At 42.4% G+C, this 26,099-nt stretch overlaps 4 protein-coding genes and 1 long non-coding RNA gene across 5 annotated transcripts; 3 read left to right on the top strand and 2 right to left on the bottom strand.

Annotated features, from left to right (window-relative positions):
• Positions 1-2,486: 2,486 nt before the first annotated feature.
• On the top strand, positions 2,487-4,248 carry snapc5 (small nuclear RNA activating complex, polypeptide 5). Its single transcript, XM_080539005.1, has 4 exons — positions 2,487-2,623; positions 3,085-3,206; positions 3,305-3,379; positions 3,601-4,248. The coding sequence occupies exons 2-4, from the start codon at positions 3,117-3,119 to the stop codon at positions 3,781-3,783; spliced, it is 348 nt and encodes a 115-aa protein (XP_080395131.1). The 5' UTR covers positions 2,487-2,623; positions 3,085-3,116; the 3' UTR covers positions 3,784-4,248.
• A 1,711-nt stretch (positions 4,249-5,959) lies between these two features.
• On the top strand, positions 5,960-11,188 carry lctlb (lactase-like b; the record flags this gene model as incomplete). Its single annotated transcript, XM_080539932.1, has 14 exons — positions 5,960-6,086; positions 6,379-6,539; positions 6,720-6,807; positions 6,931-7,040; positions 7,267-7,395; positions 7,511-7,606; positions 7,714-7,768; positions 7,891-8,056; positions 8,185-8,458; positions 8,621-8,747; positions 8,970-9,169; positions 9,536-9,599; positions 10,619-10,663; positions 11,073-11,188. The coding sequence occupies 14 exons, from the start codon at positions 5,960-5,962 to the stop codon at positions 11,186-11,188; spliced, it is 1,758 nt and encodes a 585-aa protein (XP_080396058.1).
• On the bottom strand, positions 9,247-19,372 carry zwilch (zwilch kinetochore protein). Its single transcript, XM_080539931.1, has 16 exons — positions 19,261-19,372; positions 18,899-19,086; positions 18,643-18,719; positions 18,372-18,527; positions 18,058-18,129; positions 17,882-17,975; positions 17,727-17,785; positions 17,340-17,436; positions 17,167-17,246; positions 16,771-16,927; positions 16,569-16,597; positions 16,327-16,463; positions 16,111-16,206; positions 15,770-15,885; positions 15,589-15,683; positions 9,247-9,359 (listed from the first exon to the last, which is right to left on the bottom strand). Exons 1-15 carry the CDS (start codon positions 19,368-19,370, stop codon positions 15,592-15,594), a joined length of 1,560 nt encoding a protein of 519 aa, XP_080396057.1. The 5' UTR covers positions 19,371-19,372; the 3' UTR covers positions 9,247-9,359; positions 15,589-15,591.
• Positions 19,373-19,552: 180 nt separating this feature from the next.
• Positions 19,553-20,205, bottom strand: LOC308164859. Its single transcript, XR_013937663.1, has 3 exons — positions 20,155-20,205; positions 19,761-19,800; positions 19,553-19,647 (listed from the first exon to the last, which is right to left on the bottom strand). It is a non-coding gene; the product is annotated as an uncharacterized lncRNA (long non-coding RNA).
• A 502-nt stretch (positions 20,206-20,707) lies between these two features.
• On the top strand, positions 20,708-25,108 carry rpl4 (ribosomal protein L4). Its single transcript, XM_080539255.1, has 10 exons — positions 20,708-20,776; positions 21,449-21,620; positions 21,823-21,929; positions 22,156-22,294; positions 22,583-22,707; positions 23,027-23,156; positions 23,382-23,538; positions 23,780-23,863; positions 24,062-24,182; positions 24,959-25,108. Exons 1-10 carry the CDS (start codon positions 20,774-20,776, stop codon positions 25,040-25,042), a joined length of 1,122 nt encoding a protein of 373 aa, XP_080395381.1. The 5' UTR covers positions 20,708-20,773; the 3' UTR covers positions 25,043-25,108.
• The last annotated feature ends 991 nt before the right edge of the window (positions 25,109-26,099 follow it).

The following is a 26,099-nucleotide window of genomic DNA, read 5'->3' as shown; positions in this document are numbered from 1 at the left end:
CACTGCTACAGAGAGCAGCATGGTCCTCAGCTGCCACCGGGCCTCAGCGCTGGGCCTGGCCTTTGCCTGGTCGAGGAGAGCTCTGACTTTGAGAAAATGCAGTGCAGCAGCAACGCGGCCTCTGTGACGACAAGGGGAAAGCAACTGTGGCTCTGAAGGCACAGAGTGATATCTGTGGTGCATTAGCCGCTTTAGGCTGCTGAGGGCAGCTCTGCTTTAAGCCCCCCTACCACCATGGGGCCTCTCGTGTCTGCACCGGCCCTGGGAGGCTGGCAGCTGTGTTTCTGAGGCTCAGACCCTGGAGTACTTCTCCTCTGACCCCCAAAGCCTGCAGGTCTGCCCCGCTCTGACAGGGAGCTCCAGTTTCAGCCTCCACAGTTTCCTCCGTGCTCAGCTCCACATAGGCTAAGCTCTCACAGAGGGTCACAGCCCAAAGAGTTGCAAACATGATATAGGGCTACCCAGTCTAGCATTAAGCTGTGTGTTATGAGAGCTGCTGCCTGTCAGCCCTGTATCAGTGTACTACTGACACTCACCTGTCAACCTGCAAACTCACATGGCCATACCCATGCATCCTATATCAGTGGTTGACTTCTTATCTGCAAGGAGCTGGGTCTGGAGCGGCCAACATGGCGCTGGCAGAGTGCGACAGAGAGGGCAGAGCATATTCTCATCAGGAGAGATTGTATGCAGTGACAAGAGATGAGAGCAGAGCATCACATGGATGAGCTGAACACAGGCATCTTGTCTACAATTACATCATGTTCTCACGAGTATACAGGGAGTCACGTACATATACAGACAGGACACCCGCCAGAGAGTTTCATACTGGAAAGTGAGTACATGCTATCCTGCATAAACAATAGGGTATATTATGACGACTATGTGTAATACAGTCTATATTGCGTTTTTTGATTACCGTACATGAAATATAGACGAAGCCATTCAAATAGAGCCTATTGCATATCCAAATATGGAGCTCAAAAACTGTTCAAAGCAATTGAATACACATTTCTGAATTTCTTAATTAGTTAAACTTTTTAAGTGACCGCACCTTTTGTCTCAATCTAAATATTTTGATTAAATTAGAGAAATATGTAAATTGTAACAATAATGAGTTTAGCAGTTTTAAGCTTACACCTTTAAGCCTACACCTCTTTTCAAATGTGTGTGAACAAGGACAGGTATGGCTCTCTCCTTGGCTGTGCTCCATTGTTAGTCTCCAGTCGTGCTTACGTGCTGTGATTGTCAATGTACACATCTGGATGGACTTAGTCAAGGAATCCTATAAAGAACCTAATGGGCTCTTCTAACATTTTTGGAGACTGATTAAGAGCTGTTTCAGATCTGGTTCACATCAATGAGTTCCATCTGTGATTTATTTGAGTTTTCACTGAATTCGTTATCTACTTTATTTGCCCCTTTTAATATTAGTGACGGGGGGGTTAAAGCTTTGTAGCCTATACAGACGCCGCTGTGATCTGCTTAGAGGGAGGCATTGCCCATGAGCCTACGTGTATTGACAGTGAGGAGAAGTAGTGAATTGTAAAGAAGACCACTCTAGAACAGCATGCACATGGACATCATACAAGTTCTCTCCTTTCATGTTCTGTAAGTGATCACAGTCTGAGAGTAATGCAAAACATGCTTGGTCAAATTGTATATTGGGTTTCAATGTTTCATAAAGACAGTTATAATATATATTTGTTTTAAAACAAGAATATTGCATTTGCAAACCCTTTCCTCATTTGCAAACCATTTCATTTGCAAATCCTTTTATTTGCAAACCCATTGTCCAATTGCTTCAAATGATATCATTTACATACAGGAATGATATCAAGTGATATCAAGTAAATGCATCTTAAACTAAAGTCCAGTTGAATAAAGTACTTAAAAGTATTTGTCTCCCAAAGGTATGTTATGACCTCAAAGAATGGCTTTATGTTTTATGAGGAAGACTCGCACCATGAACTACATTTGTTACAAATTAGGCTTCCGGGTACCATAAAGTTGACACCTGCCAGTTCAAAGCCTCTCTGTGCAGGTGAGGACAGCACAGAGACACAATAGACAGGTGTGGAAACTAAGAGTCTACCTCTGTACAATGCAGGTCCACTCATCTAATACAAGTATGCAGATAATAAGCAGGACAGAGTGTTGTACCAGTGTGGTGTGAAAGTTCTGATAACTATAACTATAACTATAAAAACACTGGTGCATCCAGCAAGCAAAAGGCTTCCCCCGGTTAGATTTCCGCTGGAAGTTACATCTCTGCTCTTGATAAATTTACCAAAATACTGAAGTTAATGCCATAATGTATGGGCCATAATTCGATCAAGCCTCGTAATGAAAAAAGAAAATTCGTAAAGAATGAAGGAAACCACACGGTGGCGCCATAAGATCAGTGAATCTATGAAGTCTAGTGGGCGGGCCCCTACAACCGGATGTTGCCAGTCAAGCAGCAACACACGGCGTGAATGAAAACGGTGACTTGAGGGAGTCAATCAACAACGTTAGCTACCACAAATGCCCAAAGCTAAGCCCCAAACCCTTGTGTTATTTTTCTTTTTTACAATTAGCAGACTACCATCACCGTTATGATAATACAGTATGCTGTGACAAGGTAACAATGATATGTCATTTATGTGACATGCACACAGTCAATATGTTAGCTGGCTAGTAAGCTAGCATAGCTGTCGTCAACACAAAGCTCGCACTTCTGTGCACGTAGACAAGTGGCCTTGTATCACTTCTGCACAGAGGAGATAGCTACATAAATCTGCGCTTTTGTGACGGTAATAATAACGTAACATTGTGAAATGTCGGCAAACCGTTGTGCATGATTTGACTAACCTTAGCTAGCTTGTTTGTTGACTAGAGACACATTGTTATCTTGTTATCAACAGAAATTCAAGATACCTAACTCACGACGTTAGGTTGTCAATATTTCTTAAACAACCAACAGGCTAAAAGCGCAAGAGAGACTGAATGAAGGATGGGTTTGTGGCGTGTAGCTACGTTGCAGAAATGAACCTGATTAATATACGTGATTGACGAACCGATTTCAACCCGTCTCTCTCCCAGTATTCAGGAATGATCTAAACCCGCCGGGGATCATGCTGAGTCGTCTGCAGGAGCTGAAGAAGGAAGAGGAAACTCTCCTCAAAATCAAAGTCATGCTGCAAGACCAGCTGAACAGGCTGAAGGTTCGTCAGTCCATCCCTTGTTCAGAAGACTGTCTGGTGTTTGGTGTCTGTTCCAAAGTTCATATCAATGAATGTTCCATGTGACTGGTGTGTTTCAGTTTGAAGAAGGGGCCCTGAAGTCAATTATCAATGCTCAGACAGATGAAGGTCCTTCACAACCCGCCACCCCTGAGGTACGAGCCTATATGAATTTAGTGCTGAGGCATATCAAGTCCCTTTGATTGCAACCTGCATGAGTAGTATCTGTGTTGTGTATAAATTCAATTACAAGTCTGCAAGTCAATTACAGTCTGAATCCCATCACTTGATAACATACATTCTCTCCAGATTACTTTTTTTGTATTTGACAGGAAAATGTTAACTGCATCACCTGAGGGTCTCCTTTTGCCTGCAGGTTTCAGTCAACCTAGATGACGAGTGTGAGATCAACCAGACCAAACTGCTGCTGAGTGCAACTACAGATTATGATATGGAGGAAGAGGAGGAGGAGGAAGATGAAGAGGAGGAAGATGATGTGGATGTCAATGAGCTTGAAGTAGTGCCTGAGGAAGACGAGGAAGAGGAGGACTATTACTGAGATTCTATGAGCACTTTGTGAATAGTCCAGTGAGCTCTAACACGTACACCACTGAAGAGGATATGTGTATATAGATAGTTTTTGTTTTTTACTTGTTTTGCATCGTGTGCATCTGAAGTTCATAATTTATTGGAGTTAACAAGGTTACAATTCTACATACATGTACTAAATGGGATGTGGTTACGATATGTAACCAGTAACTCATGTGCTCTTCCCTGCATAAGTTAAGGCCTGTCTTTTGTATTGCATATCATAGAATTGTTGTTCCCAATACCCACTCAGTGTCACTCACTGGTATAAAGTAAACCAGTTTTGTTGAGTGCTTGTAGGTTACTGTTGATGTTGTGCATCTGTGGATGAGGTGAGCCAGAAAGCCAAGGTACTGGGATGTGTCTGTATAACTGAGCATGAACACGTGTGTGGCTGGGCCATATGAGAAGACATGATGCCTGCAGTATGTGGAAGGAGGGTTATTCATGAGCACAAAATAAAGAAGATTCCTAGAATACAGATCGATTCTCTTATTGCTTTTTGCCTTGTGTATTTGATTGACAGGTGTTTTCTTTAGTTTCTCAGGCTAGTGGGACCCTCATCTCATTGTAGCACTAAGACAAAAGGAGCATCACGTTAGAGATGAGTGGCTGAGTGAATGGTCCTTGGATAAGGCCTATGGGGTCATCAAAACACAATTTACTAGAATATCTGTCTGCTGCCCTCTCCTATCTGGACAGCTCTTATGAGCTAAATCAAGGTCGCACACATGTCATGTTCCTGTCCTAACCCAACCTAGCCTCCCACTCCCGCAAATGGGTAATGCAGTGCAAACACTTTCACTTACCAAACCATTCAGCATTTTCTAAACAGCTAAACAAAGCAGTGTGCCTCACAATAAGAGCAGGGACAGCTCTGGAGAAGGGTGGCACCATGGCAGGGAGCTTACAATGGGCATTCCACCAATAGTTATATACAGCTTTCCACATGGTCCATTGCCCCAGGAGAGATTTCACTCACTCAGGGACTAGGGCTCAGCTGCCTGCTCTCCACTCTCATAATATATGAGCACTTTATAAGACAGGTAACTGGATATTCTCTGCTCATTTTATTAATTCAATGCAACTATATGAAAACTATTAGCAGGTGTGAGGGGAACATTTTGACATGTTGATAGGTAGTTCATTCAATTATACAAACTAATTGGCTTAACCAGTGAATTGTGTAATAATTTGCCAACTAAATTGAACTGTGTCTTATTCCAAGGAGTTTTGATAAGGAGTATCCATAAGAAGAAACAAAGGTACGTAGCATACACTAAAGACATATTTCCCACAGTTTGCTGAGGCATTTGCCAAGTTGTGATGTCGATATGCCATATACAGTATGTACTGTATATACTGTATGGTCAAATAGTTAATTTCTGAAATCAGGTTTGAATCTGATGAGGTCATCCAGTGTGTCTGGCTAATCATTAATTCATTCTGATTTTAGAGAGCAGCTTTCAAATGTTCTGTTATCCCCCTATTGTCTTTGTCACAGTAAATACAGTAAACACAAGTGTATCAGCCTCTCCAACATTAACTTTGCTTACATAGTGAAACCCCAGTTTGTAAGGGTTCTGTCTGCCTAAGCAAAATGTGCTCACACTCCATTGAGCTTCAATAGCTGGGTATTTTGGTCTGCATTGGGGTCATGAGACCCAGTCAATAGAGTACAGTGAGCTGGATGCTTCTAGGCTGTTTCAGCACTGAGGATACTGGGGAACAGCATAGGTGTCGCCACAGTATGAATTCATCACAGGGAGGGACGGCAATCTCTGTCTGTCTGCCATTTATGCCTCCAAACAGGACAAAGAGATTTGTGCCATATTCTTATTGCCCACGAAATGAAATTCATTGTCTATTCCCCTGATTTATCTAAACTGCCTCTTTAGAAAATAGAGGCACCTGGCATTATGTACAGTACAGTACAGTACCAGGTGCATGCAAGGAGCAGGAAATTCGATTTTATTTTGTTTCAAATGATTGTGATTTAGCACCATACCACGTAGGGCATTTTTTTTGCAACGGTGAGTTGATAGTAAGATGATGATGATGGATGTCTCTGATCTCATCTCTGCAGGACTGACTGGAGCACAAGAGAGAGAGAGAGAGAGTGAGTGAGCTGCAGGCCCAGGAATACCATGCTGCCTCGCTGTGCGGTCAGGGTGTGCTATGTGCTTGTGTTGGTGCTGTGTCTGTCTACGGCTGAGGACTTCGACTGGACAAAGAACGACCGCGGCTCCTTCTATTATGGCACTTTTCCAGTTGGTATGAGCGCTTATCATTCCCATACAGTTTAAACAGCATCAATCCCTGTAGTTTAAACAGCAGTTAGTATGAGCACTCATTAATCCATGTACAGTTACAGCCTCATTCAGACACAAAATGATGAGCACTGGTGGTTTCTACCTTGTTGAGACTATTCAGCTCTGACTATATGGAGTGCTCACAAACAATGATATTGGGTATCCTCCCTGGATATTACCATTATAAAGGTACCTAAATATGTGACCATGTTGGTGTCTAACCCAGATTTGTTTTGTTTTGTGGATATGGGCAGGATTTTCGTGGGGTGCCGGCAGTTCAGCCTATCAAACAGAAGGAGCCTGGGACAAAGATGGAAAAGGACTGAGCATCTGGGATGTGTTCTCCCACAAGAAAGGCAAAGTCTTACTGAATGACACTGGAGACTCCTCCTGTGAGGGCTACTACAAAACCAAGGTGACTGAAAGAAAGAACAACACCATACCAACACAGGCACTCTAACAGATTTACAATGGTTTACACTTATAGAGTACTGATGCAGTTGGTGCTTTGTAAGGATCCGATGGTAGGCAATGCCAGGAGAAAGGGGCTATTTCTTCACCATTTTATCTGTATCTCTCTCTCTCTCATGCTCAGGATGACGTCTCCCTGATGAGAGAGCTGAAGCTGAACCACTACCGCTTCTCCATCTCCTGGCCCAGGATCATGCCTACTGGCATTAAGTGTGAGTGCCTGGCTGGGAGGTCTGGTCAGCTAGTCTTTAGCCTGGGGGGCTAAGCTGTTACAATAATGATTCAGTATGTTGATGGGCAACAGCTGAAGTGCTCTCTGTGAATGCTTTTTGCAGCCGACCATGTAAATGAAAAAGGAATCAAGTACTATGATGACTTGATTGACAATCTGCTGGAGAACAAGATTACTCCCATTGTTACCCTGTATCACTGGGATCTTCCACAGGTGGGTATTTCAGCTTCTTCATATTTTGTGCAGATAAGCAATAATTCCTGTATCTCAATTCATCAGCCATGCCAAAAGTGTGATCTGTAGATCATAATTGTTACATCAAATTATGTTGCATTACATAGTTATTCCATTTCTCTTGTCTGGTTGTCTCTCTCTCTCTCTCTCTCTCTCTCTCTCTCTCTCTCTCTCTCTCTCTCTCTCTCTCCATTTGCACTTCTAGGTCTTACAAGAGAAATATGGTGGATGGCAGAACATCAGCATGGTCAATCACTTCAATGAGTTTGCCAATCTTTGCTTTGAAAGATTCGGAAACCGAGTGAAATACTGGATCACTTTCAACAATCCATGGGTAGGTTCAAACCAAATCTATGCAAGGGGTATTTATTTGCAGAATCATGTCCACAGTGGTACTCTGGTCCACAGTGGCTCTAACTGACAAGTGACCCATTGGTTTGTGTTTGCAGTCAGTTGCTGTTGAGGGCTATGAGACCGGTGAGCACGCTCCTGGGCTTAAGATGAGAGGCACTGGGGCCTACAGGGCAGCCCATCACATGATCAAGGTGAGCGCTGGCAGCTGACTCTGTCATTGGTGTATTCTTCCCATTCTAAAGAGACGTCAAATTAAAATCTTATCAATGACAATTGTTTACTTTCTTTTTGTTGCTAGGCGCATGCCAAGGTTTGGCATACATATGACACTCAATGGCGGAGCAAACAAAAAGGTAACTCTAGGCCAGTGCCACTAGATGGGAGTATATACACACTAGATAGGGGGATTATTTCTGTGATTGGATGACCTATAAAGTGTAATGTATTGAACACTGAAAGCTGTCCACTCCTGCAGGTCTGCTGGGAATCTCTCTATCTGGGGACTGGGGAGAGCCAGTGGACCTCAGCAACCAGAAGGATATTGAGGCAGCTGAGAGATACGTCCAGTTCTACATGGGCTGGTTTGCCACACCCATCTTTCATGGAGACTACCCCCAAGTGATGAAGGACTTTATTGGCAAGTACATCAAGTACATAACACAATAGAACCATGAATATGGTGAGACAGAGCCCTAGTATTAAAAGGGTAGGGCAGAAATGACAGTTCTGTGACAGTAAGACTGCGGGGTCTCTTTGTGTGTCCAGGTAGGAAGAGTGCCCAGCAAGGCCTGGGGACCTCTCGTCTGCCCAACTTCTCCTCCCAGGAGAAGAGCTACATTAAAGGCACCTGTGACTTCCTGGGCATCGGACACTTCACCACTCGCTACATCACCCAGAAGAACTACCCCGCTGGTCGCGGCGGCAGCAGCTACTTCACTGACCGTGACCTGGCTGAGCTGGTGGACCCACGCTGGCCAGACCCAGGGTCAGAGTGGCTCTACTCCGTGCCATGGGGGTTCCGACGCCTGCTCAACTTCGTCAAGGTGCTCCATGCAGACCACTTTTCCTCTATCATCCATCTCTCTCAACGATATGAGAGCAGTGGGTCAGGTCTTCTCACAACTCTAACACCACACAACTGTACTTAACAGGCCCCCCTCCATCAGTGTTGAATTAAAGTGACCCAGGCTTTTGTCTTTGTTTAGACCCAGTATGGGAACCCGATGATCTATGTGACAGAGAATGGGGTTTCAGAGAAGATGATGTGCACAGAGCTCTGTGATGACTGGAGGATACAGTATTATAAGGACTACATTAATGAGATGTTGAAAGGCAAGTGAAAAACTAGAATGTGTGTCTAACATGAGTCCACTCTATATAAATCATGATTTCCACACAATATTTCAATTTCTTCTAAATTGTAATTTCATTGACTAACATTAATACCAACACTTAAAAACATGATGTTCAGCAACCAGATGGACAAATTGCTGGTCACTCCTCTTTCTTCTTTCTAAAGTAACTGGTCTTTGTTCTATAATCTCTGTCGTGCAGCCATCAAGGACGGTGTGAATGTGCGGGGCTACACAGCCTGGTCTCTGCTGGACAAGTTTGAGTGGGATGAGGGTTACTCCGAGAGGTTTGGCTTGTACTACGTGGACTTCAGGAACAAGAACAAGCCGCGCTATCCCAAGGCCTCTGTCCAGTACTACAAACGCATTATCAGCTCCAACGGGTTCCCCAATCAGAGAGAGGTGAGAACCGCTGTGGGTCAGTGTTCCAGGTCATTCCAGCTATACAATCAACACAATGGGAGAATATAATGCAATGGGTCTTTAATTCAATAATACACAATACAAAACAAGTTAGGATCAAATATATAATATGAACATTTATATAATTCTTCTTAAGTAGAGGACATCATCTTGAAGTGAGGATATCAATCTGCAAAAGATTAAGGGGTTGGGGAATGGAAGAATGACATTAGTCATTCATTAGTACAATGCTTATAATAACATCATTCAATTGCTCATATGAAAGTAAATGGTAAAATGGACTGCATTTATATAGTGTATATAAGTGCATATAAAGTGTTAATGAGTCTTAAATGTCTGTCCCAGGTGGAGAATTGGAAGAGGAAGGCCACAGAAACCTGTTCCTCCAGCAACCAGCTCCTAGCTGCAGGTAAGTTCATTTGCCAGACATTCGTGAGGAAAAGAGGAGAACAACTAGCTGGGGCAAACAAAAAAAGATTCTGCCTCAAATATCAATGACCTATTGACAAGTTGAGTGATACATATTTGGCCTCCGGGAGATATTTGCTATGGACAATCTTGGGACGTTCAAACTGTCCTTCAATCGGCAAAGATTTGTTCGTTTTCTGGAATTAATAATTAAATTAAAACTTAAAATGATATCTGTCAATATATATGGCTTTGTACAGATTAAAGTATCACTAGTTAATCCAGTTACATTGATCAACAAACACACAATAAAATTAGATGTTAAGATACGGATTGAGCATTTAAGAATACCAATACTACCCACTAGTATAGAAGTCGCATGAACAAGTAAACAGAGTGTTTCTAGGGAGGTTTGAAAGACAGACAGGGTACCTAAACCTCTAACAGGATGTTTCTTTGTTTGCCCCTCCAGCTAGAAGAAAATCCAAGGAAAATAAGGAACATGCCGAAATGCCAAAGGTTTGGCCAGTGCATGATGAAGTTTAGGAGCTGTAGGGTATATATCATTCATTCAATTATTTTGGGCATTGCAAATTTCTAATATTTTATGGGAGGGATCAGAATTTCTTTGTGGATACATTCTGCTGCTGAGTGACTGTGTGGCTTGGGTCGGGCTTGCTGAGTGACATTTAAGCAACTCCAACACAGAATTCTTTAAGTGCCTCTTAACCAGTCCTTTGTGCTATTACAGCCTGCATCTTCCCATTGTCCCATTTCTCTCCTGACAGCAGCTTCAATGCTTTTCCATGAAATGTCTTGAATTCACAATGTTAGCAACAAGTAATCCATCATCTTTATGATGTCAATATGACCAATGCAAAAGCTTAAGCAGAAATGGTGATATGATAAGGTGGATCTATATGCATCACTTGGTGGCTTGACTTGCATGACATGGCATTGCAGTCCTCAAAGGGTTAATGTGCCTCGGGTTCAACTCAGTCATTTTTCTCTCTTTATTAGAGGAACAGCGGAGTACTGCTGCCAATATTCTAAGACTTATACATGGTAAGACTTCACACGCTCATTACATAAGACTTATACATGGTAAGACTTCACACGCTCATTACATAAGACTTATACATGGTAAGACTCACTCACCTCATTATATAAGACTTATACATGGTAAGACTCACTCATCATTACAGAACAGACTTATAGATGGTAAGACTCACTCATCATTACAGAACAGACTTATAGATGGTAAGACTCCCTCACCTCATTATATAAGACTTATAGATGGTAAGACATCACTCACGCTCATTACAGAACAGGACAAGATGCCTTGCAAAAATTATTAACCCTTTGAGTGCTGTGCTTGAGCATTATGAGACTGCTTAAAACACTGTGTATAGTTAATGGTTGCATATAATGTCTCTCTCTGTGAATGTGTGTATGTGTGTTTTGTGTGTTTCAGATCCCCTGACCAGCCACATGGAGATGGTCACAGAGATTGTTGTCCCCACTGTGTGCACCCTGTGTATCCTGCTCAGTGCTGTCTTCCTCATGTTCCTACTGCGCAGAAGAAACTAGAAAACAACTCTCTAAGTGTGCATGTTTACAAACTTATACTCAAACACATACAGATTTATACAGTTCATCCATGCTACCCTAAAATATAAAGTTGTGTTGCTCTCGACACAAATACTGTAAGCCTTACATGACATAAATAAATAAATACACTCACTTATTGCATATGTGATGGTCAATACCATTTCTCAACCTGAGTTACAACATAATTCATAGATGAATTCCAGTTTGATGTGAAGTAAATAAATGTTTGCTTTATCTATGAGATATTGCTTTAGCTTCTTGTACAGGCAAATTTGAAACTAGATTCAGTCCGTTAAGACTGAAAGCTTCTGCATGCATTTGTGTTTTTATAACCCAGTTTCTTCACACAGTGGGGATGACTGTGACATTGGCTATTTTTAAAAGATCAGCTTTACATTACATTTTTAAATAAGTCATGTTTTCAAAAATAAACAACATGAAAATAAACCTTTTACATATTGTCAGTTGTAGTGATATACAGTATATCTCAAAAGTGAGTACACCCTTTAGATTTTTGCAAATATTCTGTTATATCCTTTCAGGGGATAACATTATCCTACTGAAACTTTGATATAACTTAAAGTAGTCAGTGTGCTGCTTGAATACTTGACTCCTTCAAATTCCTTGGCACTCACATCAGCAACTCCCTCAAATGGAACACCAACACAGACTTCATCACCAAAAAAGCCCACCAACGACTATTCTTTCTTAGACAGCTCAAAAAATTCAAAGTAAAACAAAAACTCCTCCTTCAGTTCTACACCGCCATCATTGAGAGCATACTCACCTCATCTATCACAGTTTGGTACGGCAGCTCGGACAGCAAATCAAAAAGGAAACCAGTGTTTCCTCTATATGCATTTATTGGTGGCGGGCCGCCACGAATGAATTTCCTCCGCCACTAATTGATTCAGTCCACTAAGTGCACGATTTCTCCCAAAAAATCTAAAAATCTAAAAAAAAAATCCACCTCTGAACATTTTAGCTGATTAAAATATATCTGATCCTAGATCAGCGCTATAATGGATGTTGACTAAAAGTGCACCTAAATCCACGCCCATCTCTCTCTAACCGCTGATCCAAAATCAGATGAATGACATTAAACATTCAGTTGACGTGACACAAGGGCTACTCCTGATTGGTCTAAATGTGAACCATCTAAAAGATACAAAAAGCTGATCTAGCTAGCTAGGTGCACAAATAAGATATCACGTTAAATAACTTCGAAAAATTAAAGGAAAACAGCGACAGATGGATGGATTTTTCAAGAAAAAAGATGTCCCAGACACTTCAAACATTGCTGAAGCTAGCAGTGGCTATGAGCGATCCGAAACTGCATGGCAAAGGAGCTAGTTGGTGGATCAGCTAACAACATTTATGGCGGGCGAGTTCATCGAGGCTGTTCGCACCTGCACCAAATATGTCCCAATTTGTGCACTCGAAACAGCCTCTCAGAGTATCAGTGGCAGTTGCAGTCCAGGACTTAACGGGTTTGGGTGTCGTATTGCAGGATTTAAGTTTCTGTCTATATTTCGGGACGGGGAGCAGCATGGCATGGTCGGACCTTCCCAGCGGTGCCCTCGGGAACGAACGGTAAGCCTCGTTGATTGTAACGTAGCAGTGGTCTAGTATGTTAGCTCCTCTGCTGGGGCATGACACCTGTTGTTTGTAATTGGGAAATTCGGTGTGCAGGTTGGTGTGATTAAAATCACAGAGCACAATAACTGCTGCGTCGGGATTAGAGTTTTCCACAGAGGAGATGTAGGTAATACTTGGGACATTGCAATTGAAATTGCGTTCAAAGTAAAACACACACACACACACACACACACACACACACACACACACACACGCAAATATTGACAGTAGAGCTTGGCTTGATAGTGTATATCCCCACTGTGCTGGGTCGCCTCCACACCTGGCACCACAGGGGCCCGTTAATAAGACTGCTGTCTGTGGATTAGTTCGGAAAAAAATGGTCCAATACAACGTTGTAGTTGTTTAGTACAAATGGGTCTATAGCAGCTAGGTAACATTAGTCCTGTATCAGAGTTGTGTTGTTGGGTCTTGTAGCAGGGTTGGGTTAGCTATAGCAGCTAGGTAACATTAGTCCTGTATCAGAGTTGTGTTGTTGGGTCTTGTACAGTTGCTCAAAATGCAGATAAGAGAAAGTATAGGCTAATATCAAACAACAATCCTAGAGATGACTAACTCAAACGTACGCATAACTAAATAAAAGCAGGCCAACTAACGACAGCTACACATCCTCAACTGGGAACATAAAGGATAAATGAATTTTGCAATCGAACGTGTCCTACAGCGACAGCTGGTCGTGCAAATCAGGTTCTGGGAAGATTTTTTTAGCTATTTATATATATATTTTTGCCATCCTTCCTCTAGTTTTGGTTGAAATTAGGTCGTTGTTTTGAGCGCGCGTGCGCGTTTCATGCGCGTGCACGCGGACAGGGCTCTCCGCCACTAATGTAAAAATTCCTGGAGGAAACACTGGAAACTACAGCAAATAGTAATGAAATCATCCAAGATCATCGGCACCCCTCTCCCATCCCTCTGTGGACCCCAGGAAGACTAGCTAGTTGCTACGGCACTAGCTAATGGGGATCCTTAATAAAATATCAAAATATCATACCATCAGTTGAATCACTGTATCTCAAACGCACCACAAATAGAGCACATAAAATTATCTCTGACCCCTCCCACCCTGCTCACCACCTGTTTCAACTGTTGCCCTCTGGACGGCGCTACCGATCCCTGGCCACAAAAACAACCCGTTTCAAAAACAGTTTTTTCCCCTCTGCCATAAGGACTCTCAACACCTGACTCACTGCACTGTATAAATTGTAAATTGTAAATATGTTCTTGTCTTGTCTTGTGGTTATGTGTGTTCATGTCCATGTAATAGTCATGTACAATGTGTGTATGTTTTTTGACACTGCTGTTTGAGCTGTACCGACAACAAATTCCACCGACCTAGGTCGTGTGGTCATTAAACTATTCATTCATTCATTCATTCATTCATAACAGTATAGATTTATTGTCCTTTGAAAATTACTCAGTACACAGCTGTTAATGTCTAAACAGCTGGCAACAAAAGTGAGTACACCCCATAGTGAACATGTCCTAATTGTGCCCAATGATGTTGTTTTCCCGCCCTGGTGTCATGTGACTCGTTAGTGTTACAAGGATTCAGGTGTAAATGATAAGCAGGGCTGTTAAATTTGGTGTTTTGGGCACAATTCTCTCTGAATGCTGGACAACATGGCACCTCATGGCAAGGAACTCTCTGAGCGGCTGAAAAAAAGGATTATTGCGCTTCACAAAGATGGCCTTGGCTATAAGAAGATTGCCAACACCCTGAAAATGAGTTGCAGCACAGTGGCTAAGATCATACAGCGGTTTTCCAGGACAGGTTCCACTCGGAACAGGCCTCGCCAGGGTCGACCAAAGAACAGAAGCCTCTTCTGAAACCGATGCATAAGAAAGCCCGCAAACAGTTTGCTGAAGACAATGAATCCAAGAACATGAGTTACTGGAACCATGTCCTGTGGTCTGATGAGACCAAAATAAACCTGTTTGGGTCAGATGGTGTCCGGCGTGTGTGGCGGCACCCTGGTGAGGAGTACCAAGACAAATGTGTTTTGCCTACAGTCAAGCATGGTGGTGGCAGCATCATGGTCTGGGGCTGCATGAGTGCTGCCGGCACTGGGGAGCTGCATTTCATTGAGGGACACATGAATTCCAATATATACTGTGACATCCTACAGCAGAGCATGATCCCCTCTCTTCGGGAACTGGGCCGTTTTTTAGGGCAGTTTTCCAACATGATAATGACCCTAAACACACCTCCAAGATGACAACGGCCTTGCTGAAGAAGCTGAAGGTTAAGGTGATGGACTGGCCAAGTATGTCTCCAGACCTAAACCCAATTGAGCACATGTGGGGCATCCTCAAGAGGAAGGTGGAGGAGTGCAAGGTGTCCAACATCAGTGGGCTCCGTGATGTTGTCATGGAGGAGTGGAAGAAGATTCCAGAAGCAACCTGTGCAGCTCTGGTGAATTCCATGCCCAGGAGGGTTAAAGCAGTGCTAGATAACAATGGTGGTCACACAAAATATTGACACTTTGGGCACAATTTAGATGTTCACTATGGGGTGTACTCACTTTTGTTGCCAGCTTTTTAGACATTAACAGCTGTGTACTGAGTAATTTTCAATGGACAATAAATCTATACTGTTATTCAAGCAGCACACTGACTACTTTAAGTTATATCAAAGTTTCATTAAGATAGTGTTATCCCCTGAAAGGATATTTGCAAAAATCTAAAGGGTGTACTCACTTTTGAGATATACTGTATCTTATTACCTTTTAAGCAAAGTTGACCAGGCTGCAGCACACCATGTTGGTGAAATACGCTGCCTCTTCACTATCCCCATTGACAGTCGTTTCATTTGTGAAGTCTGAAACACATGAAACACATGATTAAGTGGGTGACATACGTCTATACAGGCTTAAAGGATGCATTAGGATGGTTTATGGACTTCACCTGTTTCAAAGATGATGTGATCGACCATGGGCTTGTCCCTCAGCTGCCAGGAAGTCTTCATCTCGCGGGCGCCATGGCCACTGGACACCTCCACCCCCCATGCTGTAGGCTGCTCTCTGACACACACACACACACACACACACACACACACACACACACACACACACACACACACAGACACAGACACAAACAAACAGTGAACGTCTGAGGTGGACATACCTCGACTGCAATGTTTTCTCTGACGATCGGGGGGGTGGGGAGGGCGATGACAACAGTGAGTATATTACTAGATATACTATACAACTAGATATCATTATTATATATTCCATATTCAGACATACTTCTGGTAGAAATGGCTGATCAAAGCAGGCTTGATTTGAAGTTTAAACTCATGGTCCTCATCAAATGGGAATGTTTTGTAGTACTGCAAACACGACCTTAGAATAAGGGAAAATAGATGGAAGCTCAAACAAATGTGTAGATGTCACCTAAAACAAACTGATCAATATTGCATGGGGTGATCAATATTGCATGGGGTGAGGGGTGGCAGAGCTTACTGAGTGAGGAGGAACAGACGATCAAAGGGCAACTGCAGGAAAGTGCTGCAGGTCACTATTATCTCCAGCAGGTGGTGTAGTTTTTTCACTCTTACCACTTGCTCCTGAAGATCAACTGTCGTACTAAGGTAAAAACTCTGAGGATTAAAATGTCCTGATTTAGAATAGTAATGTCTTCACAGTTAAATTTAGCGTCAGAGGTTAAAAAAATTGCAAAAAAAACAAGATGACCCAGGACTCACCAGGTGATTTAGCGTTGTTAGTTCTTGACCTAAGAAAAAAACAATTATCAGATTATAAATATAAACTAATCAACAATTAAATTCCATTTAACAATGAATTGAATGAGTGAACATACAAAAAAAGTACAATAAGCTCAAGCCTTCATATTACTACTTGTATGACTATCTGTGCTGCTGATAATCGGAGCTAGCCTAGGTTTACCAATGAGGCAGTTGATGTAGTCCTTCCTCATCTTGTCCAGGCCCATCTCCAGCAGCATGTGCACAGGGGTGAGGCCAGTGAGGGACACGTGGTCCATCTTCTGGTTGTACGACTGCAAGATGAGCTTACTGAGGGAGCTGTTGCTATCCCTGTGGATCTACAGGAAGAGACACGTACCAAGACTAAAGCAGTCTCTTTCAACAGTGACTAGGTTCAATTGAATCACATCACAAATTCAGTCCTTCAAATAGGGTGAAGTGGGCCATACATAAGCTTCACTGTGAAATATAGAAATAACAGTATGTAAATTGAGGTCACTCAAACCAACTATCACATTCTCTTGCAAGTGCACTACAGAAGCTATCCAACTGTCACAAGCTGCATATTAAAACATACCCATGGTTTAATATCACCATATTGCAAAGCCTTGATGACCAATTTTAAACAGTCTCCGATGTCTTGATATGCAATCACGCCTGTAATGAAAAAGCAGCATCAGTATCACAGATAAAACATTTACAAACATGTACATCATCATCATAGACTGTATAAAGATGAACTCTACTCACTCTTTCTCATTTTAACCCACAGCTGTTCTACAAAGTCCAGGTCACCTCTCTCCATGACAGAGTTGAAGATGGATGTCTCTGCCTTCACCATATGTGTCTGTGATCAGCATGAAACATTCAATGAACTGAAGCATCTCTATATGAATGATGTTGTGGGTAAACAGTCCTTCTCCTAACGGTGAAAGCACACCGCAAGCGCCATTGAGTTTTGCCTGCAAGGTGCATAGCACACAGAAAAAATAGGCGAGAGTCCTAATCTCTAGTGAGACACGTTTGAGACGCGCACTATATGGCTGCTCTAACCCATTAACATGGGCGCCGAAATTACTGCTGAGGTTGAAGCTTGCAGTGTACTTTCGCAGTAAGACTCACTCAATCATACACTACCTCAGTTCCTTTTGCATTTGCAGATTGATCCTGCAGAGTCTTTGCAGTGTTCTCCAGCTCTGAAATGGAAGAGGAAATACAAATCACTCTAAATTGTCAGTAGGTGTCATGGTTCAGTCATGGATACAAGTCAGAGATACGAGAGAAAGTCATACCTTTCAGATAGTCTTTGGTCAGTTCCACAGCAGATCTTGTGTCCAATGGTTCCATCCACTCTGTCTCGCCAGTTCTCAACCCATCAGCAAGAATCTGCCAATCACAGGGATCTTTAATATTTAGTGAGCTTAAATAGGAAGCTATCAAAATGCACTTAATAATGTCTTGCACAAACCTGAAGAAACTCCAGCTCTCTGTACACCTCAAACATCGGACTCCGCATATCTCCACTGGACACCTTGACATTCTGAATGTACAAAGAGGGTTGAGCTGACAATTACTGCTATTTGCAGATGAGAAAATGTTGGGGAGACTAACATGATGGCAACGATAAGACCTGTAATTACATGTTTTCATGTATACATTACAGTAGGTGAGTAATGAGGACTATAAGATAAGTCAGTGGTGATGTGACCTAGCAACGGGAGTGAAGGCCTCAAAAACATAAAGGAATCTGAGAGATGAATCAAGTGAGCAGAAACTGCTCACCAGTGTGGCCGTAGAGGACAGAGGTGGGGTCTCGAGGATACTCTCCACATGGCTCCACTTAAAGTCCACTGTCAATCTGCTCTGGGACTCAATTATAGTGTTTTCAACAACACATGAGCCGAATAAGTTGTACTGTGCAGTGCCTTTTGTCACCATCTGAAAGTACAGTGACAGGGAATTAGAATGCAGCTAAGCATACCTAGGCAGTTGACAAGTCTTAATCCCTGACATCAGAGAAACATGAAGGACTAGGAGATCAGAATAGACTTACTGGGGATGGATGTCTTTTCTTGTGCTCTTGTTTAAGCTCATCTAGGGTGATGAACGAGGCTTTATCCACAGTTGAACCTACCAGAATTCAATATGGAGACAACACATAGTAGTAGGATTCCAGATCAAGAAACTTTTAGAAACAGGTAAGTGTTTCTTACAAGTTTGAATCATGGAAACAAGAAATAAAAGAATAAATACAATTTGTCTATATATAATCACTTGAATGAGTACCAGGAGTCTATGTAAGACCATACCTTTACATGTGACCGAGTATAATTTGACACCGTTGACTTTGTTGCCAGTGCTGACCGTCTCTGCTCCTAACCAGGTAGTACCTGCAGGATCAGCCATGTCACAGCGCACCCAGAGAGGGTGCAGGGCCGGGTTAACCGCTGGAGACACATTGGAGTTCTGGGACATTGTGTACCATGACAGCAGCTGCCTGTACCATGAGAACACAGTTTAACATCTTATCCGACATGGAGCACTATGACAATTATTTCCTGTTCTACAACAAGTACAGTGTATAGGTTAAACACATTGTCTTTATCCTTTGTTTAACAAGGCGAGTCCCACTGAGATGCACATTTCTTAGTGTTGATACTGTGCTGGTCACCTTGCTTTCATGACGGTCAGGGGCTGTGGTCCTGGGCCCGTCTGGGGTTCATGAGTTGTCTCATCATCAGAGTCTGTCTCCTCCATTTTCACATTCTCAGGTTCAACCATTTCAGGGACCTGATCAAACCAGGGCATAGAAACATAGTGACAAGATAAGCCAAGATTGGGTTCGTTCCCGTTGGAATCATATACAAAAACGGTATGCACTCACTGTACTGTAAATCGCTTTGGATTAAAGAGTCAGCTAAATGGCATACAGCATACATACTGTCTTAAACAGAACAGAACTTACAGATTTCTCGCAGATGAGGATTGGGCTGTCATTACTGTAGATGTTGTGTAGAGGAGATGTATCTCCATTGACCTTCAATATCAGTATATCTTCCTAAAAATAAGAAGACGACGACGAAGAAGAAGAAATAACGCAAGATAGCAGACTAACATTGTATATAATAGTAATAAGAGAAATCAGATCGATGCATCTGGGTGGATAGTTACCTCGTAAACACCTGAGCTCTTGCTTTCATCTTGAACAGTCCTAGAATCAAACACATCAAACAACACAATCAGAATGGAACTATGCTACACTGACAGTCATGTTATTGCACACCGTTAAAGACACTAATCTATTTTGAGACTGGCTAGCTATATCACTACTAGCTATATCATTTATCAAGAGAGGTCTCAAGTAACAAAAAGCACAATCAAACAACGAAGTTATAACATGAGTCCTCGTTGTTTTGGTTATGAGCTAGCACAACAGTTCCATCTAGAAATATTACCACAAATGTACTTCAGTTCTCGCTACCAACTCATCTGCTGTGACATGAGTGCACTCACTGCAACACACAGCCACAGCAAAACAGCTAAAAACTGAAAAATATGAACTCACCGTAGAATATTCGAAAACTTTTTCGCGTTACCAATATTCTTAGACATCATCGCACTGACCACTGAGTGAGCTATTTTTTTATTTATTTTTTTCAAGGCGCGCGCTCAGCCAATGACCTGTAGACGTCATACAGGTCATCGGTTATCATCAGCACTAACTAACTGCGGATTTCATTATTTTTTATTGTAAAATGTTTGGTACAATTCGTAAACTTCAATAGCGTACCATATCTCACTTATGGTCTAAACAAACAAAAAAATAATTTCATTAAAAATATTTTTAAGAAAGTAGTCCGGCAGGTCCGACCATCACATTTACCTCCGCCAACATAGAGCAGATGGGGCAAAATAGTACCGTTTATAAAACATGTTTTCTGAGTTGTATAGTCTTTCGGAATCAATATACACTTTTTTTTTTAAAGTTCAGAATATACATACATACTCGTGTAATTGACATACGTATAGTAATGCTGTTGAATCTATTGAAAGCCCTCAGTTGACGGAAGTGCCACTTTGTCGGAGGCATATACGACATGGGTTGCATTACCAATTTCCTTTTCTACTGTGGCCGCCATTGAGTAAGGAGCGTGGTTCCCGGCGAGCCGAGATAAATTAGCAAAATGGTGAGAATCAAGTAAATGTTTGAGGTGCGGGTACTATTTGTTGAACGTGTGGGTGTTCATTATGTGTAGTAAAAGTAAAAACTTGTTTCGCCAATGTATTTGAAATGCAAATAGATGGAACTATTGGAGTGTACGACGTATCAGTAGAAGTTGACGTGCATACACGAGGAGCCATTTTGGATGTGGGTGCTCCGCAGTCCCATTACACGTGTGCTTGATCTGCCACAGGCCGCATTACACGATTGCTCCAAAAGTCGTTCAATTTGCCATCTGTCGCAATTTATTTACATTGAATTATGGAGTTTGCGAACTATGTTTGTTGCGGCTTGTCTTAAGTAGTTAATAATTTAGTTGCATGCTTTGATTAGGCTACATGGCTAGTTAACCTCAGCTAATGGCTAGCTAGCAATGCGGTGAACAGGATGCCAGTGTCAGAATAGAATAAATGTCACATACCTAAATGTAATGTACTTGCAGTGATGGTGTAATTTGCGTCCTACATGGTGATCAGTTGACAGTATGCCTGCTGTCACATGCTGGTGCTAATGAATGACGAACACTGAGTCTGAGCAAGTTGGTCAGCTAAATTGTCTAATCGAGATGCACACCTAACGTTAATTATTGAGCAACACATTAATCTTATATATATATTTTTTTTTACTATATTCGCAGGCGTGTGCCCGCCCGCTGATCTCGATTTACTCCGAGAAAGGAGAATCATCAGGCAAAAATGTAGTTATGCCTGCAGTGTTCAAGGCTCCAATTCGCCCTGATATTGTGAACTTTGTGCACACCAACATGCGCAAGAACAACCGCCAGCCCTATGCCGTCAGTGAACTGGCAGGTGAGTCCTTAAATAATGTGACATGCAGACTGGTGTATGGATTAGAAGCCTTGCTGATGAGTCATTACTTCGGTCCGTGTTTCTGAATTCTGTGATAACAATAGAAGTTCTGAAGAGGCTCTGATCCATACTGCCTGTTGTATTAATTGATTTGTAGATCTTTCTTGCAGGTACTGACAAGTTCTGTGCATGTGTCTTCCAGGTCACCAGACCAGCGCAGAGTCCTGGGGTACAGGAAGAGCTGTGGCCCGTATCCCTCGTGTGAGGGGTGGTGGTACCCACCGCTCTGGCCAGGGAGCCTTCGGAAATGTATCCTGGTTTTACTGAAATTGGAACATGTGGTATTCCCCATTCATGGGTTAATTTTGATTTACTTGCAGTGATGGTGTAATTTGCGTCTTACACTGTGATCAGTGACAGTATGCCTGCTGTCATATGCTGGCACAAGTGGCTGACGATACTTGAGTCTGAGCAAACACTGAAGTGTCAGAGTTAGTGTTGGTTTCATTGTTAGACTGCCTTGACCTTGTACTAGATGTGTCGTGGAGGTCGCATGTTTGCTCCCACCAAGACCTGGCGTCGTTGGCACCGCAGGATCAACACCACCCAGAAGCGCTATGCTATCTGCTCAGCCCTGGCTGCCTCTGCCCTGCCTGCCCTGGTCATGTCCAAAGGTTGGTCCTTTTTCCTGATCACCTCTAGCTCTTGTTTTGTGTTATTTACTTTCATGTTATTAATTCCAACTCTGTGGATATGTAGCTTGGAGGCTGAAATTATAGCGATTGACTTGACATGATGGTGTAATTTGCGTCTGACCCTGTGAGCAGTGACGGTAGCCTGCCGTCTCAAAGCTGCCACAAGGGGTTGATGATCATATTGTTCTGATCAAGCTGTAGAAACAGTGCTATTCTGCTAATACTAATGTGTAATTGTGCTTTACAATAAGTCTCTTTTAATTTCAGGACACCGCATTGAGGAGATCCCTGAGGTCCCACTCGTGGTTGAAGACAAAGTTGAGGGTTACAAGAAGACCAAGGAGGCAGTCCTCCTGCTGAAGAAGCTCAAGGCCTGGAACGACATCAAGAAGGTGGGCAGTGGTCACATCACAACATTGTAATGGGTAGAGTGCAAGTCTAAATATGAGCTGAATATTGCAGTGATGAGCTTCCACTTCGGTCCGTGTTTTTGAAAACCCTTGATAACCGCAGAAGTTCTGAGTTTTTATTCTAGCCTCTAATAAAAATCTGTCACTAATGGGTGGCGTTGTTCTGGTCACCGTTCTTCTTATTCCACATGCTTTTGTTAGTCTTCGTGGATGGCTTTGTTTTCTTGTCATTGCCGTCAAGGACACAATGTCCCATTTCTTGTCAAAAATATATACGAATTGTGTTTCTGAATGTTACCAGGTGTACGCCTCCCAGCGCATGCGTGCCGGTAAGGGTAAGATGAGGAATCGCAGGCGTATCCAGCGCAGAGGACCATGCATCATCTACAACCAAGATGGGGGTGTCACCAAAGCCTTCAGAAATATCCCTGGTGGGTGTTCTTTCAAGTCTGCACTGATTAAGCCTTTAGAGCTTGTTTTAGTGGGAGTTTTTTTTTAGATATGATGAGTTTCTACTCCGGTCCGTGTTTCTGAACCCTGTGATTTCAGTTGAAGTTCTGATCCCCCTCCTATTCCTTCTCCCAAGTGCTTCCTTTCACTACACATTGTAATCACCGCCACCAATGTTTGATTGATCCTGTTGTCGTCATCCTCAGGCATCACCCTGCAGAACGTGAACAAACTGAACCTCCTGAGGCTTGCCCCTGGTGGTCACGTTGGTCGCTTCTGCATCTGGACCGAGAGCGCCTTCCGCAAACTGGATCAGCTGTACGGCACCTGGCGCAAACCTTCCTCACTGAAGGTCGACTACAAGTGAGTAAACTGATGGTCAATGTAAAGAGTAGAGTATTAGTCAAAATATGAGCTGAATATTGCAGTGATGAGCTTCCACTTCGGTCCGTGTTTTTGAGAACCCATGATAACCGTAGAAGTTCTGAGTTATTCTAGGTTCACTATTACAATGAATACCCATTTACCAAAATGTATTGCGCACCAACAATCAAGTACTGTCACTCATGAGTGGCCTTGTTCTGATCACTTATCTTAATTCCAGCCTGCCCATGCACAAGATGACCAACACAGATCTGAGCAGGATTCTGAAGAGTGAGGAGATCCAGAAAGCACTCCGTGCCCCCAAGTAAGTCCTGCTCTTTGTTAATTGCATGGTTGACTCTAGCCATGATGAGGTTCCACTTCAGGTCCGTGTTTCTGAATCCTGATTTTAATGGAAGTCCTGAGCCATTAAGTTAATGATACTAGTAATTACATGAAGGATGGCTTAATGTCTGTACGTGTGCCTCATACTGAACATGTCTATTGTCTGTCTCCATTGCAGCAAGAAGATCAACCGCAGAGTTCTGAAGAAGAATCCTCTGAAGAACTTGAGGATCATGTTGAAACTGAACCCCTACGCCAAGACAGCAAGACGTCATGCCATCCTGCTGCACGATCCTACTGTGAGTACTAGTAGTGTCCGCATGCATAGAAAATCTACCCTGGGCATGTCCATGAGTCTCACTAGGTTTACTGATATGGATCCAAGTGTAGGTATTTATTTTTGACTACTGTTTACACTGGTTTTGCTCCTCATAGCGCATTCATATTGTGTGCCAACAGTTAAATTCATGAATCAAAAACATTCATATATGACGATTAAAATGTTGCCTCTTATTTGTGAAATTAGCATCTTTTCATACTGGTATGAAATGTCAGAGATTAGGTTGGAGAAGAAATGACAGAGTTGACATGAATGAATAGGCACAAGACATGCTATAACAACGCACCCTATTTATTACAGAATAAAGGGAGGAATTTCCATTGAGATGGGAGTCAGACATTTAGGTCATAGTGTGATTGGGACTGGGTAGGGAATTGAGCTACAAGCCAAGGCAGGAGAAAGGTATTGTCTTTCCCATGCCATCCTCTACTCTGAATGGTTGACTGACTTCATGGCTTTTTGGTGAGATTGACTGGTAGACCTATTGAGTTGGGCATTGGTTGATCAAATGATATTCACTATGACACTCAGAAGTTACTGTATTCCGTTTTGGGTATATCCTGAGTATTTTTGGTGGTAATGTTTTGAAGTGAGCTATACATTGAGTCATGTAATTCATATGTGGAAAACCCCTTTTATAATTAAGAAACAAATACATGTCATACCATGACATTTGGATAACTTCTATATAGGCCAAGCCCTAGTCTCAACTTCTGCCTGCCTCTCGCCCCACAGATCAAGGCCAAGATGCTGAAGCCCAAGAAGAAGCCCAAGAAGAAGACGTCAAAGGTTGCTCCTGCAGCGGCCGCAAAGGAGTAAAGCTCTTTTCACACAGACAGTGGGGTTCAGATATTGTTTCAAATAAAATCTATGGAGAGAAAATAATCATTGTGTCTTTCATTGATGAAAGCTAGATTCACAAGTTGTCTGGCTTTCTTTTTCTACACAAATATTTATTTTGATTAATTGCTAGCATAGTTATTTTAGAGGCTCCAGGCACATGGAGGGTCTTGGAGGGTCTTGAAGAGTAGTGTAAATGTTATGTTGAGAAATCCAGCAATGGACCTATCGCTAAGCCACGCTCCCTTTGAAAAAACTGACAAACAAACAACGCTTCACTGACAGTGACTAACTGACCGACCGTGACTGAATGACATTCAATGACGTACAATGCGGGAGTTGGCAAATTTCAGTTTTCTGATTTGCCACAGCAAGTAATAGATGTGTTTTTTAAAGATTACAAGAATATTTAGTCTAGAAGCTTTTCACCATTAGATATTAGCGGGTTAGGGTTAGTTTGTCCAAGTTTTTTCCCTGTAGTGACTTTTGCTGTGATATGATTGGACAATTTCTACTTTAGGGCGTGGCTTAGCGATAGGTCCATTGATGCCCTACATTTTTCAGGAATGATGGCTTTCAATGTATTGTTAACTGAACTAAGGTAATTCCATTGGAGGGATACTTCAGATTTCTTTTAGTTAATGTGTTTCATGTAAATGTGCATCCAGACTTCAGATACAAAATGTATACACATCAACATGTGCAAGAAGAAATGCCAAGGCCCATGCCATCAGTGAATTGGCAGGTGAGTACTTCCAGTCTTTAATGTGGGGGGGGGGGGAGGAGTAATGGTTTAAGAGTTGCATAATGATTTGAAGCCTTGCTGATGAGGGGTAACGTCATGTTTCTGAAAGCTGTGCTAACTGAAGTTCTGCCTATTCATTAATTTGTGGAAAGTGGTTGCAGGCACTGACTGCTGTTCTAAATTACAGCCTGCCCATGCACAAGATGACCCAACAGATATGAGGATTCTGAAGTGAAGATGTAGAAAGCACTTTGTGCCCTATTCTTTGTTAATTGCATGATTGACTCTAGC

This window comes from Nansenia antarctica (genome assembly GCF_963989245.1).
Source record: "Nansenia antarctica genome assembly, chromosome: 9".
Lineage (NCBI taxonomy): Eukaryota > Metazoa > Chordata > Actinopteri > Argentiniformes > Microstomatidae > Nansenia > Nansenia antarctica.
The sequence above is the reverse complement of the archived record's forward strand: the minus strand, read 5'-3'. Positions and strand labels throughout refer to the sequence as shown.

Excerpts from the sequence above, each read along its gene's own strand:
- snapc5 (XM_080539005.1), top strand. The coding sequence starts at position 3,117 with ATGCTGAGTCGTCTGCAGGAGCTGAAGAAGGAAGAGGAAACTCTCCTC. Across the intron at positions 3,207-3,304 it reads ACCAGCTGAACAGGCTGAAG|TTTGAAGAAGGGGCCCTGAA; the intron begins GTTCGTCAGTCC and ends GGTGTGTTTCAG. Across the intron at positions 3,380-3,600 it reads CACAACCCGCCACCCCTGAG|GTTTCAGTCAACCTAGATGA; the intron begins GTACGAGCCTAT and ends TTTTGCCTGCAG.
- zwilch (XM_080539931.1), bottom strand. The coding sequence starts at position 19,370 with ATGGTTGAACCTGAGAATGTGAAAATGGAGGAGACAGACTCTGATGAT. Across the intron at positions 17,976-18,057 it reads GAGAGCTGGAGTTTCTTCAG|ATTCTTGCTGATGGGTTGAG; the intron begins GTTTGTGCAAGA and ends TGTGATTGGCAG. Across the intron at positions 15,684-15,769 it reads TCACATCATCTTTGAAACAG|ACTTCACAAATGAAACGACT; the intron begins GTGAAGTCCATA and ends CATGTGTTTCAG.
- rpl4 (XM_080539255.1), top strand. Across the intron at positions 22,295-22,582 it reads TGCCCTGGTCATGTCCAAAG|GACACCGCATTGAGGAGATC; the intron begins GTTGGTCCTTTT and ends TTTTAATTTCAG. Across the intron at positions 23,864-24,061 it reads AAAGCACTCCGTGCCCCCAA|CAAGAAGATCAACCGCAGAG; the intron begins GTAAGTCCTGCT and ends TCTCCATTGCAG.